This window comes from Barbus barbus, assembly GCF_936440315.1.
Source record: "Barbus barbus genome assembly, chromosome: 49".
Classification (NCBI taxonomy): Eukaryota; Metazoa; Chordata; class Actinopteri; order Cypriniformes; family Cyprinidae; genus Barbus; species Barbus barbus.
The window spans coordinates 14,796,205-14,818,029 of record NC_136727.1 but is presented as its reverse complement, the minus strand read 5'-3'; the positions used below and the strand labels follow the sequence as shown (position 1 = coordinate 14,818,029).

General features: G+C 36.9%; 1 protein-coding gene across 1 annotated transcript in view; it reads right to left on the bottom strand.

Annotated features, from left to right (window-relative positions):
- Positions 1 to 21,825, bottom strand: part of LOC306867538 (adenylate cyclase type 9-like) — a 44,755-nt gene that overhangs the window by 4,625 nt on the left and 18,305 nt on the right. Inside the window, exons 2-9 of the mRNA XM_079413256.1 lie at positions 9,214 to 9,353; positions 8,989 to 9,096; positions 5,783 to 6,030; positions 5,596 to 5,698; positions 3,226 to 3,434; positions 2,475 to 2,634; positions 1,766 to 1,914; positions 884 to 910 (exon numbers count right to left, since the gene is read on the bottom strand). Coding sequence (XP_079269382.1) covers positions 884 to 910; positions 1,766 to 1,914; positions 2,475 to 2,634; positions 3,226 to 3,434; positions 5,596 to 5,698; positions 5,783 to 6,030; positions 8,989 to 9,096; positions 9,214 to 9,353 — 1,144 coding nt within the window. The remainder of the gene's footprint in view (positions 1 to 883; positions 911 to 1,765; positions 1,915 to 2,474; positions 2,635 to 3,225; positions 3,435 to 5,595; positions 5,699 to 5,782; positions 6,031 to 8,988; positions 9,097 to 9,213; positions 9,354 to 21,825) is intronic.

The window sequence follows — 21,825 nt, the reverse complement described above, 5'->3', positions numbered from 1 at the left end:
GCTTCAGACTAGGAGTCCATTTAAATCTGAGGATTTCAATAATGTTTGATATTTTGAGCCCATTTTTTGAACATGTCGTTATTTGTCACATATCTCCAATGTGAGTTTGTTATGTTTGGGACGACTTGAAAGTCTGGTAGTGTATAGTTAGAAAATAGTGTACAGATTGTCACGTCTTCAGGTCAAGATGGCAAGCAAATTATTATATGTGGCTCATAAATGTATACTCGTTGTCTGGATTAAAGATAAACCCCCAACAGGGGACCAACGGTACAACGAGACTTTCAGAATTCTTCCATCAGAACGTCTTGGGGCCGTCACCAATGGAAACAAGGCTGAATTAGAAAAAGTATGGTCCCCATTCTTTTGTAGTCTCCTTCAGAATATATCACAAGTTTGTAAAAAAGGTTGAGTATGTTTAAATTGGAAATACTAACATGCTGTCATTGAATGCTGGAAGATACATTCTGTATATGTTTATTTGATTTAACATTATATGTAAACATATCTCTCGTATGTTGTTGTGGGGGGGTGTTCAGTTTTTTTTTTTTTGGTGTTCTATTTGTGAAAACAATAAAAAGTTATTGTACAAAAATGAAAATAATGCACAATAGAAAATAGATATGTGAATTTTGATTTCATGCCCCTTTTAGTTTCAGTAATATTAATACCGTCAATAAGGGCCCCTTTCAGTTTTAGTGCAAGTAATATTAATAATGTCAATAAAATGACTTCCTGCACATTTCATGATTTATTAAGGGCATCATATTTTCACATTCACATACAAACAGTAAAATCTCAACCATCTTACAAATGTCAGCTCAAATCAGAGTCTGCATTAGGAATAGTTTTCGTGACATAAATGAAAAAGAAACAAACTCACCCAGATACTGGAAATCTGTCAGTGGCGCTGCAAAAAGAAAACAGTTACGGTATATTCAGAAATAAAGAGTACTCTACAGCAACCACATAATGGGGGGAAAAAAAATATCTGATCCCCTGCTGATTTTGTACGTTTGCCCACTGACAAAGAAATGATCAATCTATAATTTTAATGGTAGGTTTATTTGAACAGTGAGAGACAGAATAACAAAAAAATCCAGAAAAACGCATTTCAAAAAAGTTATTAATTGATTTGCATTTTAATGAATTAAATAAATTTTCATCCAAGATGTACAGTTTATTTCTTCAAAGAAATTCAGAGAAATTTACTCCATTTACAATATGATGCTTACCAGCAGATCTTCTGCAGTGAATGGGTGCCGTCAGAATAAGAGTCCAAACAGCTGATAAAAAAACACCACAATATTTGTTTACATCTTTTTTGGACCATTTTCACATGTAAACGGTTCTTGATCTGTACATGGTACTCTCCTGAAGTCAGATGAGACAACGTTTTCACTGGAGAAAGCAACATTTTAGCCAGAAGCAATGGTTTCATTTAAAATTACATTTGTTTCTTACAAACACGCAGCTTTTCTCTTCACAAGACATTAATTGATTGAGTGGAGTGGTGTGGATTATAGGTTTTTACAAGCTGTTTGGACTCTCATTCTGACGGCACCCATTCACTGCAGAGGAAATAATGTAATGTTAAATTTCTCCAAATCTGTTATGATGTAGAAACAAACTCATCTAACATCTTGGATGGCTTGAGAGTGAGTAAATCTTCAGCAAATTTTCATTTCCTCTAATTAATACACTAAGTTTACAATGGTAAAGTTTGTTGATACTTTGTTAGCTGAGCAGGCTGAGGATGTCTGACCTGGGCCTGGTGGTGGCGCTGTAGAGCAGGAGGAGTAAAGATAAACCAGCTACAGTGGCCAGAGCAGAGCGCATCCAGAAACTCAGCTGGCAGAAGTTACAGTACTGGATAATAGCAATAATGAGAGCACAGCACAGGAACATGGTCACCTACAGAACCAGAGAAAGAAAGAGCACACATTTAAACAATCAACAGTCACTGGCTGCTGAGATACTCGGTACAGTTCTGTATATTACAGTTTGATCCTGTAGAGTATATATTATTATTATTAGGGTAACATCTTAAAATCTGTAAACTCTTCCTCCAATTACCAGGCTTTCAAAGACAGATTTTGATCTAACATCATGAAGATATCTTGTAGAGATCGAGATGTCTGAAGTACCAATTCAGTACTAAAAAAAAAAAAAACAACTGGTGCAAAACTGAATTTTCAGCATCATTACTCCAGTCTTTAGTGTCACATGATTCTTCAGAAATCATTCTAATATGCTGATTTGATGCTCAAGAATCAATTCTGATTGATCAATGTTAAAAACAGTTGTGCTTATTATTGCTGCTTATTATTATTTTTTTTATATTTTATATTCATTTTCTTTAATTAATAGAAAGTTTCTAACATTATGTCTTTATCCTTGCAGAATAAAGTATTAATTTGCCCAAACGTTTGAGCAGCAGTTTAAGGAGGTCACCTTCCTTTTCTCCTGCTCACCTGGATGGGCAGCTGCACACTGTAAGCCAGGTGGGAGAAGATGGACACAACAGGAAGTGAAACGAGCACAGCCCCGATCACATGACGCGGGAGCCAGCCAGACACCAGCTTCAACAGAGACCGAGTGCAATTCTGTACATCATCCAGACAAAACACCATACTGCAGCAGAAAGATGGAGAGATCATTAAAAGTTAGGAAAAACCCAACTAATAAACTGAACATTATATCCATTTTATGACTGATAGATAAACCACTAATATTACAGTTAGACACTATTTTGCTCATGCCTTTTTTAATTCTGCAAGTGACTCTGGGCATCATAACATTTTAATGTAAAGTATGAAAAAAGGATACTGATTCTGCGATTTGCTAAAGATTACATTTCACTGTTGAATTATTCTATAAAAATTGTTCATTTAAATAATTTAAATATGATTTCAATTATTAGTTTAATTATAATAATACATATCAAAATGTTTTTTTTAATTACGAGTCACTTTAAGTGAGTACTAGATGACTGCAAAAGTAATTAGATTTATTTCAGGTAATGAAAACGTTTGTTTATTGTTTCAGTATATAAATACAATATAATAAATTAATTTAGGCATCACAACATTATAATGTACAGCATAGAAACTGATATTGATTTTAAACGATCAGTTTTTAAAGATTAGTTTTGCCGTCATCTAGTGTTCACTTACAATTAATCTAAATATAACAGTATAGAGGAAATGACAACATCCAGCTCACCGAATGGACAAAACGAGAGAAACCAGTTCTAGCAGAGCGGCTGTGATTGCCAGACCGAGTGTGGTTGCCAGTGTCGTCTCCATGATAACAAGGGGATACAGGAAGCAGGCAATGGTCAAGGCAAGAAAAACGGCACAAGACAGCGCAACATCGAGCAGCGAGCTGAAGACTGGACTGGCAAACGTCTGCACCGGCACCTGATTCACCACCTGGAGGAAACGCAGAGATGATCATACTCAACTTTACACACTGATGTGATGAGGCTGCACTTCTGTGAATAACCAGAAGAGGTCCATGTGTGATTGTGTGAAGATCTACATATTCTCTTTGACAGGAGAGTGTGTGTGTGTGTGTGTGTGTGTGCATGTTTATGTGGTTTATGAGGACACAAATTTGTATAATGACATGGGTATGACAGAGGTATTACAATATGAAGGTGGTTTATGAGGACACTGCCTATGTCCCTGTAATTCAAAAGGCTTAAAAAACATACCCAGAAACATGGTTTGAAACAGCCCTCGGTTAACTATGTCACAAAATTCAACAACCAATCACATCAAGGGATAGATTCCTATATCACTAGCATGAAAGATATACCAATACCAGCACAAAACCAAAAATAAATTAGAGCAAAAAACATGAAGCCGTGGTTTAATGTGAATTTAGAACTGCTAACTTGCATTATAACCCGTGGTAACAGTGTAAAAGTAGCTTGGAGTCAGACCCAGCTCTCCCGCATCGGCTTCTGCACGCCACACGCATATGTTCGGGGGCACGCATTGGAATCACAAACGGCTGCCTTCGATAGATTTGTCAGTCATTATCTGTGTATGCCATTGTTTCGTGTTTACTACAGTTCAGTGGATCAGGCGGCTCTGGCTGGTGTGACTTAGTGGAGGCGGGGCTAATTTGAATATTCATAAATCCGTGTATAGTAAATGAGGCAAGGGTTTAAAGTAACATTCAAGCTATTTTAAGGCATGAGAAAATTTTCACAAGAAAAAACATTTAAATATGTAATTTTGATAATCAAAGATGAGTTTTAAGAGATAAAATGTTTGACTACAGGGGGACTTTAATGTCACTGAGATACTTTTATAGTTATATATTATAGATACACAATATTTTGAGATATATATATATATATATATATATATATATATATATACACATACACACATACATACATATACACACACATACACATACACACACACACACTATATTGTCAAAAGTATGAACAGGTTTGACTACTATATGCTTAAACATTAAGATATCACTTCATGTCTGGCAATCAGAATACTTCAGTATACATACTATATACAAAGCATTCTTTTTCTATTTTTTTTCCCTTTTTTATTACTCAAATTATTTTTGTATTTTTTAGTGCTCAAATAAATCTGTCTATTATTTTATAATTGAAAAACTATGCAGGAACATGTATAATGACTAAAATAGCTTGTATAATTCTGCAATCCATTTGGTGGTTATTTTTCCTCAAACAGGGGGGTGGGGGGACTATAAATAGTTTCAGAAAAAATATTGCTCAAGGCACGTCAGTGTGTATAACTTTTTATCTTTTTGAACATTATCAACTCTGGATGATGGATAGTAAAGCCGAGAGTGTCTTCTTTCCAAAGATACCTAATTTGTTTGTGTAAGCACACTTTGTCACAAACTGTTACCATTTTAATTTAGGTAGGTTATTTTCACCTATGAGGCCCACAATGGGGGGCGAAGGTTAACAGGTTTAGGCTGAAATGCCATTTTAAGGTTTTTGTGAAAACCTGTATCTGAACTGTAAATCATGTCATTTTATGGCTTAATATGATACCATAGATAGACATTGTCCAACCCCACTTATACGGTGTTGTTTTTACTTGTGCACCTCTTAAAAAGGGTCATAAATGGCCTTAAATTGATTCTGCAGATACCCTGTAAATAATGAAATAAAATTCCTTCCTTGATATTTGTGAAGAAGTTTTTGATTGACATTTAGACACCCATCTGATTTTCTCTCTCTCTCTTATATATATATATATATATATACACACACACACACATGTACATTTATTTTATAACAAAAGTGAGATATATTGAAATAAGATGTTTTTATTCATATTTTGAAGTAGTATTCTTTTTAGAATTTCTGATAAAATTTTTAGTTAATGTTTTAGCAATTTTGTTGTGTTTGTCATATTTTGTAGTTTTTAAATATATGTCTTTTTGGTTTTTATCCATTTTTATTTCAGATTTAGATTGTGTTATTGTAGTACATTGAATTAAACCAAATAGATTTGCCTTGCCAATTATCCGAAAAAAAAAAAGTTTTATCTATACGTTTTATTTTATTTCATTTGAAGTGTGTACCTGCTCATGGTAGCTGGTGTGGTAAGCTAACTCCAGAGGTTTTTCCAGGAAGTTCAGACTCAGCTTGTTAATGGGCGGCTTGAAGAAGTAATCCTTCATCAGACTAAAAGACAACATGGAGAAAACAAGGTGAAAATGAATGACTGAATTACAAAACTACTATTCAAACGAATCTTCTCTCACTCACCTGTCCTCCCTTATCACCTCCACAAAGTGCACGTCGCTTTTCTCCCGAGAGTTTTTGGAGCGCAGCGGGAGGATGGCTGAGTGGTCCATGCCGCAGGCGCTGCCTCCTTCTGTGGCCAGACTTCCCACCCAGCTCCTGTCCTTCTCCTGGAGTTTGTCGCACAGAGACGACTGGCTGACTCGCACCCGCTCCTCACACAGAGGACTCAACAGACCGTTCAGGGTTTTAGGGCTACGACCTGCAGGAAACTGTGCAAAAGAAACAGAATTCTCTCAAAAGAGTCTTTTGTTTGGGATTCAGACAACACTGAATCAGTTCAAAAGATTCATTTGTTCAGAAATTGGACAATACTGGTTGTGCTGTAGTTTTTTCATTCTTAAAAAAAAAAAAAAAACTGGTTCTAATGCAGATCTACTTCATTTAGGAATCGGACAACAATTGTTGTAATGTAGGTTTAGGATTTTGATTTCTGGTTTGAAAGAACCAGTTCCAAACAGCCATTCGTCTAGAACGGGTGTATCAATTGTTCGTTTTTGTGATAAGTTTGATTTTAGCTAGTAATTTGATGCTATAAAAATGGGGCATGTCGTTATGGTTGATTGGGTCTGAGGGAGTTTGATATCACGGCTCCACCTCACGACTCTACTGCGCTGACTCTGGCTCCAAACAAACCTCTACTGCGCAGACTCTGGCTCCAAACGAACCTCTACTGCGCAGACTCGGGCTCCAAACGAACCTCTACTGCGCAGACTCGGGCTCCAAACGAACCTCTACTGCGCAGGCTCGGGCTCCAAACGAACCTCTACTGCGCAGGCTCGGCTCCAAACGAACCTCTACTGCGCAGACTTGGGCTCCAAACGAACCTCTACTGCGCAGGCTCGGGCTCCAAACGAACCTCTACTGCGCAGACTCAGGCTCCAAACGAACCTCTACTGCGCAGGCTCGGGCTCCAAACGAACCTCTACTGCGCAGGCTCGGGCTTCAAACGAACCTCTACTGCGCAGGCTCGGGCTCCAAACGAACCTCTACTGCGCAGGCTCGGGCTCCAAACGAACCTCTACTGCGCAGGCTCGGGCTCCAAACAAACCTCTACTGCGCAGGCTCTGGCTCCAAACAAACCTCTACTGCGCAGGCTCGGGCTCCAAACAAACCTCTACTGCGCAGGCTCTGGCTCCAAACAAACCTCTACTGCGCAGGCTCTGGCTCCAAACAAACCTCTACTGCGCAGGCTCTGGCTCCAAACAAACCTCTACTGCGCAGGCTCTGGCTCCAAACAAACCTCTACTGCGCAGGCTCTGGCTCCAAACAAACCTCTACTGCGCAGGCTCTGGCTCCAAACAAACCTCTACTGCGCAGGCTCTGGCTCCAAACAAACCTCTACTGCGCAGGCTCTGGCTCCAAACAAACCTCTACTGCGCAGGCTCGGGCTCCAAACAAACCTCTACTGCGCAGGCTCTGGCTCCAAACAAACCTCTACTGCGCAGGCTCTGGCTCCAAACAAACCTCTACTGCGCAGGCTCTGGCTCCAAACAAACCTCTACTGCGCAGGCTCGGGCTCCAAACAAACCTCTACTGCGCAGGCTCTGGCTCCAAACAAACCTCTACTGCGCAGGCTCGGGCTCCAAACAAACCTCTACTGCGCAGGCTCTGGCTCCAAACAAACCTCTACTGCGCAGGCTCTGGCTCCAAATAAACCTCTACTGCGCAGGCTCTGGCTCCAAACAAACCTCTACTGCGCAGGCTCTGGCTCCAAATAAACCTCTACTGCGCAGGCTCGGGCTCCAAACAAACCTCTACTGCGCAGGCTCGGGCTCCAAACAAACCTCTACTGCGCAGGCTCGGGCTCCAAACAAACCTCTACTGCGCAGGCTCGGGCTCCAAACAAACCTCTACTGCGCAGCCTCTGGCTCCAAACAAACCTCTACTGCGCAGGCTCTGGCTCCAAACAAACCTCTACTGCGCAGGCTCGGGCTCCAAACAAACCTCTACTGCGCAGACTCTGGCTCCAAACAAACCTCTACTGCGCAGGCTCTGGCTCCAAACAAACCTCTACTGCGCAGGCTCTGGCTCCAAACAAACCTCTACTGCGCAGGCTCGGGCTCCAAACAAACCTCTACTGCGCAGACTCGGGCTCCAAATGACATCATTTACTTAATGTATAACGGTAGTTTAACGGCCATACTGAGATGTATTCGCTTCACTTTTCTATAGTGGAAGGAAGTGGAGATGCGTCGTCCATCTTTTTTTACAGTCTAAGGTCCAGAAATAAATTTTTATGCAGATCACCAAAAAGAATTGGTTCAAAAGAGTCATTCTTAGACTACACAGACCACACTGTGTGATTTTGATTCACTAAACCAGTTCAAAAGAAGGGAATTGTTTAGGAATTGGACTACCCTGGTCGTGCATTAGCTTCTATCTATTTATCAAAAATAACTGACTGCACTGTTTGTTCGATTCACTAAAAAGAACCTGTTCAAAAGACTCATTCATCGAGGAATCAGTTCTAATGCAGATCACTAAAAAAAGCTGGCACAAAAGAATCATTTGTTTGCGAATCTGACTACACTGTTCACACTGCATGTTTTTGATTCACTATAAAAGAACAGATTCAAAAGATTAATTTGTTCAGTAATCGGACTAAACTACCTGCAACTGTCTGTTTTCGATTCACTAAAAAGAACCTGTTCAAAAGACTCATTCATACAGGATTCAGGTCTAATTTAGATCACTAAATGAACTGGCTCAATGGAGTTATTCTTTTGAAAATTGGACTGCACTACCAACATTGTATATTTTCCATTCACAAAAAAAAAAAAAAAAAATGATTCAAAAGATTCACTTGTTCATGAACTGGACTACATTGGTTGTGCTGTAGGCTGTTTTTAATTCACCAAAAAGAACCATTTGTCCGGTGAGTTGACTAATTGAACTTTAATTGAACAGCGTTTTGGCAAAGTCACATCAAGTCTGCCATCTCCTAATGTTTATTTAGGACTAAAGGTACATGAAAAACTTTAGTGGCTGTTTGTATAAATATATTATGAAATGTTGGTGTAATTAGTGGGAGTACTACACTTCAGCTAATGACAGCATTTCAGTCTCTGCTGAAATCGAGTACACTGGGTTCTTGTGTTAAGGTGTGTGCTTCTATTGTGCAATTACTGAGGCTTTGTTAGTTGGTGTTCATCATTGTTAGTTTGTACCTTGCTGCTGTTGGCTCTGTGTTCATCCTGGCAGCCATTTCGAGTTGTTTCATCTGCATTCGGATTGTCAATGACATCTACAGAGATGCTACAGGATGTGCGCACAGGCTGTGGAGAGAAAGATGAAAAATGCACTGAAAAGGGTGAGTAAATAACTGACAGAATTGTTATTTTTCATTTAAAACTTGTGTACGCGTGTGCGTGCGTGTGTGTCAAGGGCCGTACCTTGCCGTGTGAGAATGGTTCAGCGACGGCGCAGTGTGAGAGATCTGGAGTGTGCGTGTTTGAGGACAGACTCAAACTGAGCTGGGAACAGCCACACTGAGAGCCCATCTTCCGTCCTGAGATCAGATACGTCTTTAAACCTACAAACAAAAAGACACAAGGTATTGAAATCATTGATGTCTTTTATCCACATATTTCCAAGCAGTCCTCAGAAAGCTTTTCTACAAACTACAGCTATTTTTTTACAGATATACATATAACATACATTGAACAATTGTTTTTTTTTACTGATAAAAACTATAGCTGTGGCAAAAAAAGTAGCATTTTTGCCATTTCTGATCAGGGCTTTCAACCGGTTCAAGGAATGAAAACGAAAACCGGAAACGAATGAAATTTTGACAGGAACAGAACCAGAAACTAAATCAAATTGTATAGTTCAGAACAGAATCGAAAATTTGAAGTGGCCATTAACCGGTTAATAATGTTATTTTATCGTTCCATTTAATATTTGACATTTTCTGTCAACCAATCATGAATTCAAGTAGTACGGACTATGCAAATGTGACGCTGAAGCATCCAGCGAGTGAAATGCCCGCCCGCGCTCAGCTGTGAACTCGTCAAAGGTAAGTGGCAATGGCAGTGCATTAGAGGAAGAGTTTATCCGAGGATAGTGTAAGATGGATTCAACAGATCACACGCACCTGCAGCGCTTCTGTGAACGGTTTTATATTTTTTATTTATTAATTTTTTTACATTATTGTTCAAAGGTTTGTGAACAGGAAGATTTTTAATGTTTTTGAAAATCAAGGCTACATTTCTTTGATTAAAAATACTTTAAAACAGTAATATTGTGAAATATTATTACCATTTAAAACATTTTAAACTGTAATATACTCCTGTGATGCAAAGCTGAATTTTCAGCATCATTACTCCAGTTTTCAGTGTCACATGATCCTTCAGAAATCATTCTAATTTGCGGAGTTACAAATTTCTTATCAACATTGATTCAACAATTGTACTGCTTAATATTTTTGTGGAAACGTCAAAACTTTTCTTTGAGGAATAGAATGTTTTGGTTTAAAAAAAAAAAAAGCATTAGAAATATTTTAAAATAGTATAGATGTTTTTAGTTTTGATAAGTGTAATGTATGGACACTTACCGTTTCCACCACTGAATAAAAAGTAAAAAAGGTAATTGCGGCTTCTCACAATTCTGACTTTTTTTCTCTGAATTGTGAGATTTAAACTCGCGATTCCGAGTTATAAAGTTCAGTTCTGAGGAGAAAAATTGACGTTCTCAGAATTGTGAGTTTTTATCTTGCAATTCTGACTTTATAACTCGCAATCGCGAGTTTATGTCCCACAATTCTGAGAAAAAAAGTCAGAATTGCTCGCAATTGTGCGAAAAAAGAAAAAACAAAAATTGTGGGATAAAAAGTCGCAGTTATCTTTATTTTATTTTTTTAATTCAGTGGTGGAAACGGGCTTCCACAGTAATGTACACTAGTCAACATTTGAAGTGGATCAAAACCTTTTATCAAAGTTGTCCTAAAACCAAAATGCGTTGTTGTCTTAGGACAACTTTGATGAACTTTTTTGATCCACTTCAAATGTTGACTACTGTATACTTGCTAAATAAAAATAGAATTTCTTTAAAAATGAAATTAAAATCTTAAGTAACAACCATCAGGATGAATAAGAAATCTCCCATTGACTTGCATAGTTTGAACATTCAGGTTCAAAAATTCTTTAACATGATCTCATTCAAATATGTAACTAGTGCATTGCAATTGTTCGGCATAAAGCATGCAGCTTTAAGCTACACGATTAATGATTTATAACTGTAAAATTAACTGTTATTGGATAATCTGGTTTCCACAAATCTGCTTTCCCTGTGAGGGCAAACAAGGTCTGATCCAGCACTGATACTACACAGATATACAACAAGCGCTTGAAAGCACCTGAGCAGGTTTGTTTCAGCACTGATGTTTACATTAAACAATACTAAGCAAGAGGATGAGCTTCTGTTGCACCAACACACACACACACACACTTTCAAGTGTCCGGTGGAGAGGCTCTGTTGTACCAATAGAGGCAAAAACAAACAGAAAGCGATTACAGCAGGCCAGTATCAGCCTGTTCAAACATACGGCTCACAAGATAACCATGTTACGCTCATATTTAATCTCCTAAAACACACACAGGCTAAGTGTCAACGCTAACACTGCTGCAGGGAAACGCTTGTGCATACTTGTACATAAACTAGCTACATTGTATAGCCTGCGGGAACACTTTCTCAAAGGCTCCGGAGAGTTCCTCGAATAGCTTCTGTGAGACATGAGAGACGCGTCTGAGAATAAACAGAGCCGTACTCTCGGTCGAGTTGTGAGAGCGCAGCCTAACAAACCCTCATAAAGATCAGCTCCGCTGTTTCTCTCACACACGCAGTAGCACAACCGTGCGATACTCTATGCACTTATCTGATGGTCACATAATTGTGATAACCGTTATTGTGCACTTTAAATGCTAGTCACATGCTGCAAGCCAAGTGAATTTATTTTAAATATTAACATTTACAAATAAGCAAATGTCAACGTTGATAACAGCGTTATTATTATTATTATAATTGAGGAGAAGAGGAAGTATAACATTTTAAATATATTAAATGTTTCTGTTCTATTGTTGTTATTACTACTAACAATTATATTAATAATAAATATATATAAATAATTCTAATATAAATATACAGATAAAACAATGCTAAATTAATAATAATAAAATATTTGTTTACATATTAAATCACTACTACTACTACTACTACTAATAATAATATAATTCTCTTTCATTTTACAATATTACTATTGTTTTTATCACTATTGTTTTTTGTCACCATTATTATTAACTAAGAATTTAACATTTTAATTTATTTATTATTTATATTATAATTATATATTTATCACACTTTATATTTATTAACAAAATTAATACTAGTAATACTAACATCAACAACAACCATAGCATAAAATGTAAAACAACAATTACTTTATTATTATAATAAATGGTACTAAAAGAAAAACAATCATTGTTTATTATTATTAATAGTAATAATGATATTAAGGATATTAAACTATCTGACTGGAGAGACTAACTTATATTGCAAAGGGCAAGCGGAAAGACTTTGATCAGCTTTGGGAAACATACATGGTATGTGACGAATAAAACAAATCTTGAATATCATGTAAATGGAAATGTAGACTTTATTTGACATTGTACTGACTTTTACTTGGCATTGTAAAGACTGTCTGTGACCAGTTTATCTATGTTTTAGAAAAACAAGTAAATTTATCATCTCTTTCTTTCTTTAATTTTCATTTATGTAGAGTATAATCTAGTTTGTTATCTTTTTTTTTAGTAGTATTTAATATATGTAAGTGTAACTTGAAAATGCATGAATGGACGGGTGAGTGCTTGTGTACCTGTTCAGGTATTCTTTTGTTACTGTATGGCTAGTTGTTGTGGGGTCATAAATAATAAAAATTGATTTTATTATTATTATTTTAATGATATTAAGAGTTATATTAATAATAAATAAAATATATATATTTTTAAGCTTATTATATATTATTTATTATTAATATAACTTAATATCATTAAAATAAAATACAATACATATACATACAGTGCCCTCCAAAAGTATTGGAACAGTGAGGCCAATTCCTTTATTTTTGCTGTAGACTGTAAACATTTGGGTTTGACATCAAAAGATGAATATGAGATGGGAGATTAACATTTCAGCTTTTATTTACAGGTATTTTCATCTGGATCTGATACACAACTTAGCAAATAGCACCTTTTGTTTGAACACACCCATTGTTCATGTTACCAAAAGTATTGGAACATGTGACTGACAGGTGTGTTTTGTTGCCCTGGTGTGTCCTATTAACTGATTATTCAAACAATAAATAGCACTGAATGTCTGCGCTCAGTTTCAGATCCGTGCAGACTGCATTTATAGTTAGTTAGAAAACCAGAGAGGTGTCTATGGGTGAAAAACCATCAATTGTGAAGCTGAGAGAAGATGAAAAAAATCAAACCATTGCACAAACACTGGCAATAGCAAGTACAACCATCTGGAATCTCCTGAGGAAGAAAGAAACCACTTGTGTACTAATAACACACCTCAAACGGGTAGATCAAGGAAAACATCTGCAGTTGATGACAGGAACATTGTGACAACTGTAAAGAAAGACCCTAAAACAACTGTTAGTGACATCAGCAACAACCTCCAGAGGGCAGGAGTGAAGGTATCACAATCTACTGTTCGCAGAAGACTTCATGAACAAAAGTACAGAGGCTACACCAGAAGATGCAAACCACTCATTAGCAAGAAGAATAGGAGACAAGCCTCAAAAATGCTGAGACAAGGTTTTATGGACTGATTTTATGGACCAAAGTGATGGAAAGGCTAAAGTTTGGAGAAAGAAAGGATCTGCTCATGATCCCAAACATATAAGCTCATCTGAAACACAGTGTACACAGGTGTACATTATAGTACACATTACACAAGTAATGTAATGGCTTGGGCTTTCATCACTTCTTCTGGGACAGGCTCATTAATCTTCATTAATGATGTAACGCATGATGGCAGCAGCAAAATTAACTCAGAAGTCTACAGAAATATATTGTCTGACAATTTACAGAAAGATGCAGCCAAACTGATTGGGAGATCCTTCATCATGCAGCAAGATAATGACCCAAAACATAGTGCTAAAACAACAAAGGAGTTCATCAGGGGCAAGAAGTGGAAGGTTTTAGACGGACCAAGTCAATCTCCACACTTAAACCCTGTAGAGTATGCATGTTACCTGCTAAAGAAGAGACTGAAGGGAGTAACCCCCAAAACTGAAAGAGGCTGCTTTGAAAGCCTGGAAAAGCATCACAAAAGAAGAATGCAACAGTTTGATAATGTCAATGGGTCACAGGCTTGATGCAGTTATTGAAAGCAAACGATTTGCAACTAAATATGAAGATATATATATATATATATATATATATATATATATATATATATATATATATATATATATATATATATATATATATATATATATATATATATATATATATATATATAATATGTTATATAATATTAATACTAATTTTATTTCTGACTAATAATGACTGCAACTATTATTAGTAAAAATAAACAAACAAAAAAAAGTGTTAACTTAGAAGAAATAAAAAATACAATGTAATTATATTTAACTATATGCTAATGTTAGATGTGCGAATTCTAACAGTACGCGAACAAAGGAGTCTGTGGTATTAAGATGTGACTTCAGGATGTGGCGATTTTTCCCTCTTGAAATGATGTACTTTCCCCATCACCAGCACATACTTTCAGTGCAGAGCGTGAGTATGCAAACTGATATTCAGCCACTGTTTCATGCTCGGCCACAATGAGCCACAAACACAGGGCCACTTCCGAACAAGCACGGAGCCAAAGTACATACAGTATAGTCTTCCAAACACAATGGGGCCGCAGAGGCCACATCAATGAGCCATTCACGAACGTCAAGCCTCTTTTAGCCTCTTTGTGCCTAGAGACACAGATTTATAAAGACCTGAGCCACAGAGCTAATGAGCTTCTGGGTCAGAACCTGTCTGAGCTGGATGGCCATGTGGACCCGCTCCTCCCAAGAGATCTGGACTCAAGGGAGTCATAAATAGTCCTTTGACCTCTTAAACATGGGAACTGAAAGCAAGCTGGGATCAGGGGATATTCTTGCAGTACACACAACCCCGGAGGCACTGCCGTCTTCCAGGGAACTGCTATAAAGTAATTCAACATAGCTGGGAATCCCAGCCTGGGATTTAACCGTGAGGATCCCCGGACTAGAATTTCCATTCAAGCTCATTAGCATACGTAACCACAAAGAAACGGATTCATGCATACATTCGAGAAGGTGCGTCTATAGTTTATCCTACAAAGGTCTTGTAAAAACACAATGAACTTTTATCATAACAGAAGTAATTTCATACAAAAATCAAGATACTGTTGCACAATGTAGTACATTTAATTCTGAAGGTCAGTGGGAGGGTGAGAACCTAGCAACCTAATTTTTTATACATGAAACACTGACTAACATCAGTTGAATTCAAAGGGAAAAGAAAGCGGAACTAAAGGCAGGTGCTTTACTCTGATGCCATTTCCTCTCTTGCAGTATTGATTTGCCATTGACAATAGAAACCATTTTGGGTTTACTGTGGGTTCAGTTGGAAACAAGTGATGTAAGTATCATAAGACCACATGCAAAGCAAGTGTGAGTGTTATACCAAGCATTGAGATAAAAGATAAATGAAAGCATGTGTTCCTTAGCAGTTGTGTAATGCAGCAAGTAGTCAAGGCTTTAGATATAAAAGGGATAGTTCCCCCAAAAATGAAAATTCTGTAATTAATTACTCACCCTCATGTCGTCCCAAACCTGTAAGACCTTCGTTCATCTTCGGAACACAAATGAAGATATTTTTGATGCATTTCGAGAGCTCTCTGACCCTCCCATAGACACCAAGGCTCAGAAACGTAGTAAGGACCATCGTTAAAATGGTCCATGTAACATCAGTGGTTCAACCGTAATTTTACAAAGCTATGAAAATACTTTGTGCACAAAGAAAACAAAAATAACGACTTTATTCAACAGTTCATCTCCTTTGCGTCACCCTGGTGGAGAGTATCACATAGGTAAATAACATATGTGCGCGGATATGCGGTTTATGTTGTTTACGCTTTAATCTGAACGTAAACAACGTATGTGTGTGATACTCTCCAAAATGGCACCAGTGTGACGCAAAGGACACAAATTGTTGAATAAAGTTGTGAATTATCCCTTTAATACAAAAGATCGGAAAAAACAGGTCAGTGTTCAATTACAGCTCATTTATCTGTTGGTGGTCATTGATCAGAAGAGGAAGGACCATCTGCGTGTAAGAGAGTGAATGATCTCCAGATGAACTTTATCGATCGCCAATAATAGAGTGAAGAATCCACTCAGCACAAGCTTCAGCTTGGGATTTTGTATCTTTTAGCTAAAGATATGAAAATGATCAAGCATTAAAAGTACGTAAGGATTGTGACCAACGCTGGTATGTTGAGGTTAACCAATCATGACAGAGGTCACTTATATAAAGAAGTCCTACAGGTACAGTAGTCAAAAGAGATTGTTTCCAGGGTTCTCTAATTTGTATACAAATGGAGCTGATAAACTCAATGTGGACATGTTCAGATTGACTGAGCAACCACAAAGCTGGCATCTGAACCACAATCTAAACAGAAGTGAATAGCTTGTAGCTTGCAGGCAGATGTTGCCTCTATATAAACAAGGAGCTGATAACAACAGTTACAACTCGCCAACAATCTCTAAAAATCACAAAGCAAGAGGCTGAGAGCTGTCAAGGACTTGTTGAGGCAGCGAAGCCTTGACCCTACTTGTAAAGCCCAGGTGGGTATTCATACAACTAGGGAAATAAAAAGCAAAGACCTAGATAACAGGTCAAGAAGGAACAACCAGAGGTTTGTGGAAATAAACGTAAAGGCTAGCAAGGGTTCGTCATCACATCTGTCATAGATAGGTTAGGCCTATACGAGGTGCTTCTTGTGGATTAAGCTAATCGGATATCACAACTTTAAACCTGCTTAACCACCAGGTGTCAAGTAGGGCTGCAAGATATTGGAAAAAACCCACATTGCAATATTTAGTTTTTATGCGATATATATATATATATATATATATATATATATATATATATATATATATATATATATATATATATATATATATATGAAAAAACAAAAATCACCATGACTTAATAAATAAATTAATTACAAGCATAGATAAATATAAAATAAATTACAAGCATAGATAAATATAACGCAACAAAGATAAATGAAAAAAACAGTGCTTTATATTTTTCAGGTCTAACAGGATTCAGGTACAGAAATTGAATAATCAAATGTAAAATAATACTTCACTGTATAAATTAAATCTAATAAATCTGTGTTAAAGCTACAAAAGTGATTTTTCTCCATTTGTTTTGTTGTTGGATTAACATGACACAGAAACATTAAACAGGAAAAAAATTAAGTTTGTCACATTACACTGTCTGCAGTCTGCAGGATAGTAGCCCTCCAGGAACAAGACTTGCTACCCTTGATTTACCACGTTTGGGAGCAAATCCCTTGTTGAGTCTCCGAGAGCTTACCCCTGTGCCCCCCAACCTCCTGGTCCTAGAGACCTCCCAGCAGTCCACATTTTTGGGTATCTCCTTAATGTGAGGAGTCAATTTTCAGTTTTGAAACCTCCACTAATAAGCTGATGGCTTGAGTCAAAAGCTTTTATTAAAGAGGAATCCTAAATGTGTACTGTTTTTGGGGCCCCAAGGTACAGATTTGCCAACCACTGACTTACCTAAGAGTTCAAAAAGTAGATGTGCAAATCAAAATTATGTCTTCAGTTGAACAAACCGTGACTAACAAACAATCTAAGGGGAACGTCAAGGGAAAAGTGCTATGAAAGTGTAGAATATAACACCTTTTAACTCTGACAATATCTTAATCAGTGTTGGGTAAGTTACTTTCAAAAAGTAATTACAGTTACATCATCAATATTGTATTTAAATTACTTGAATTACTCTGTCTGAAAAGTAATTTAGTTACTCAATAAGCAACTTAATTATTCAAAATCGCTAACATCTTAAAATACCTATAAACTTTAAATCATAGACAATGGAAATTAAACTCTTTATTCTTTCAAGTCAAACGTAGTTGTTTTAAAGCTAAAAGGCTAAACTATTCTGTAATACTTAAACATTTTTATAAAAAATGTAACCTTCTTTAAGTAGAAATACTCTACAAAATATCTGAATAACAAAAAAGCTTAAGAAAAGTTAAACAATACATTTCAGTTTGGCAAGATGTTCAAGAAAAGTCCAACTAGTAAAATCCGTACAGGTTTATGTAAAAATAATAGGGCTGCAACTAACGATTATTTTGATAATCGATTAGTTGGCCGATTATTCTTTCGATTAATCGATTAAAAAAAATATTGACCAAAAAAAACACTATTCCACATTCTGCCCAATGTCCTTCAAACAAACGTGACAACTGAATGCTATGAAAACATACAGTGCTTAATTTATTAGACCACTTATCATAATAAAGAGAAAACATATTTTAGAAATTTGTCAAAAATTTGTTTAAATTTAAAAATGTTACTGTCATTTATTGGACATAATAATAAAAAATGTCCTAATAACAGCTTGCATTCTTGCTGGTATTGTTTATGTACTTTTTGACTGCAATTGGGTATCGCGAAAAAAAAAATACTCAAATAAAAAATACAAAAAAAAAAAAAGTGCTCTGGTTTTCTTTCATAGATAACAGCAATAATGATATTATAGCATTAAAAATAGCCTACTACTGTTACTAAAGAGCTTACACATATTGGAGTACTAACCAGTACAGAAAGCCGAAAAATGATTTTGGTTATCACCAATACTGTTACTTTAGAGCAGCAGTGGCACAAACCTTACATAAACACATTGTTAAAAAACTTACATAAATTTGTTAAGCATTGTAAAAATTGAATATAGTTTAAACCTCTATTAAAAATTAAAATAATAAAGATAATAATAAAGACGAATAAAAACACAAACTCCGTGTTAACCAACAGGTAAGAGTAATGTTCTGCAGGAACTACTTTGATCACAGTCACCTCGTCATTTCTTTATCCTGTAAAAGGCCGTTATGGAGCGTCTCATGTTTATATTCAGACAGACAATTACACGCTGTTATCCCTTTAAAGTTCCTACTCTCATAAAATATTTTAATTTATTCTAAACCTTAAATTAACTTTCAACAACAGATAATTCAGCACAATGGATATGTTTGCGCTGAAAAGCCTATTAATTGTCTCCCTCTCTACTGTGTTCTGTCCGTCTGACGCGCGTGCGCGCGCCCGCCGCTTAACACAGACTGTCAGGACGGACCTTTATGCAAAAATGGAAATGCTCGCGTGAATTTGTGGCATTTATAGATAAGGATATGACCGTAAACTGAACGTTTTTGCGCTGAGGACGCACACGCATCTGTCAAAGCGCCTGAAAGGGCAAGCCATTACTCTTATGCATTAACTTAAAGCTTAAAATAAAGAATTATCATGTTTTGGGCAGCTTGGATCACGTGCTTCTCCGGCAGAATCTCATTCTGTTTCCTCCACTATTTTTAGATGCATTTTGTCCATAGAAATGCATTATTCAGTGCCGTAATTTGACTAACCAGCTGACGTTGGACGTGCACTGTGGGCAGACCAGATTAATCGATAATGAGAATCGTTGTCGATGATTTTCATAATCGATAATAATCGATTTTATCGATTAGTTGTTGCAGCCCTAAAAAATAACACGTTAACTAATGTAAGAAAAATGTACAGAAATGATCTTCTCCACTGAATAAAGCTGCGTCAGATCACGCTGTTCTTCTGAGGTAAATTCTATCTTATTCCTCTTTCAAAAACAATGAAAATGAGATGAATCTTGATTATTTTTTAATCAATTTGTTTGTATCTAGGTGAGGGCATGTGCGCGCAGGTGACAATGAGCTCAGATACGGGAAAGACTGTACCTCGGTTTCATACGGATTACATAATCAGATAATATTCGTTCATTTAAAAGTAGACACTTCAAGTTTTCTATAGACATATTTCTCATGTCTCTGTGTCAAATATTCGCTGAGTTTGTGATGCGTAGAAAGTTGCTCACAGAGACCGAGACGGCAGAAAGCGCACCCTGTTTGTTTTGTTTATTTTAGAAAAACACAATGTTTTGTTGTTATTGTCAGTGTACACAATAAAAATAGGCCCTTTTTAGATTCGTATCTGTATCGGAGTATTTTAAGGTTTCTCCGTGAATCAGGAAAAACTGAAAGTGAACGCGCCGGCACGCAGAGGATTAAAGACTATGCATTCAATTTTATCTTTAAACTGTAAATTTAGATTTCAAATTCAATATTGATTTAAGAACTGTTGAAATTATTTACAGTATGTAACGCAAGTACTTTATAAGTAACTGCAATTAAATTACCTAAAAATGAACAGTAATGTAAGAGATTACTGTTCATTTTTAGGTAATTTAATTAGTTATAAGTACTTGCGTTACATACTGCAAGTAATGCGTTACACCCAACACTGATCTTCAAACATCGGTTTAATTTTTACTGCAAGTGCAATTATCTTCCCTCTAAGATGCTATCAATCACTGTTGTCACGCTCTCTTTGTTTCTAGTGTGCTTTTCCACGGAAGACCAAAGATAAGTCTTATCAGGGCTGGATGCCCACAGCGGGTCAGGTAAAAGAGACTGAGAGACTGCCTCTTCACATGGACTGACTGTGACATTCCTCATGAGCTTCCAAAGTCTCCAGAGTCAATCCCTTCTTATTACTCCATTCATTGCAGCAGTAAAAGGAGGAAGAACAGGGACCCTCCGGAAAATGAGACTTGCTAGGTCAAAGTAATTTAATTCTCCATTTTATCCAATTAGTCCAGTCTCTCTGATATTCTAGTCCCTAGATACGGCTTCAGATCTTACTTCAGTGCATACAGGATTTTCTGGCAAATCTGACTGCCCGAAAGTTTAATATTTAACCTGTTAACGTTCACCAGAGCGACGTCGCACTGAACACTCTTTGTTTGCATGTGTCATTGTTTTCTAATAGAATAAATGAAACGGGACAAAGTTAATCTTGACAAACTTTATATCATTCTGAGGGTCTAAGCCTCAAGTATCGACGACAGATCGCTGTTTTTCGATGGAAAGCTTATAAGGAATGAGTGGCACAAATTTGCTACATTTGTGTAAGCAGTACACATCCAAACACGCAGAGTAAAAAAGCAGTACGTACCTTTATCATTGTAATAACGAGCCACAAACGCGTCCACTGCTGAAATCCCAGTTTAGTTAGAGAGGTAAGGGTCCACAGAACAACATCCCAGCGAGCACTTTTAGTCCAGCGAAACAATAACGTTGTAATAAGGATGAATATTCCTTTGTTTACGTTTCATTTCTTCAGAGAGTTATTGTTCGCGTCCGTTATGGAATAAATTACGCTCAAAAACAGCGTCTTGGTGGTAAAAAAAACAAAACGGTGTTGCAGCATACGGTTTTACAAATATAATGAGACCGTCTACGGAAAAAAAAGTCTCAGAAAAGCGGAATATAGATTATTTGAATTTGGCGCTCCCTCCTGCCGGCAGTGACGCACACTGTCATCTGAGCGGGGCGTAACTTAGCGATCTGCTTTATCCATAAAAAACTGTTTTTTTTTTTTCTTCTACATTTTTTATATATATGTGTGTGTGTGTATTGTGTGGGGAATGTGGCCGTATCTGCATGATTATCATCTGTATGGACGGACATCAGCGTGTTTATTAGCGACTCTATGACGGCTATCATTGTGATTCATTGATCAGCTATTATTGATTATATGGCCCATCTGTATGATCATCATCTGAATGGAAGCACATCAGCGTGTGTTTACTGACTCTATGACCATGTCTGGC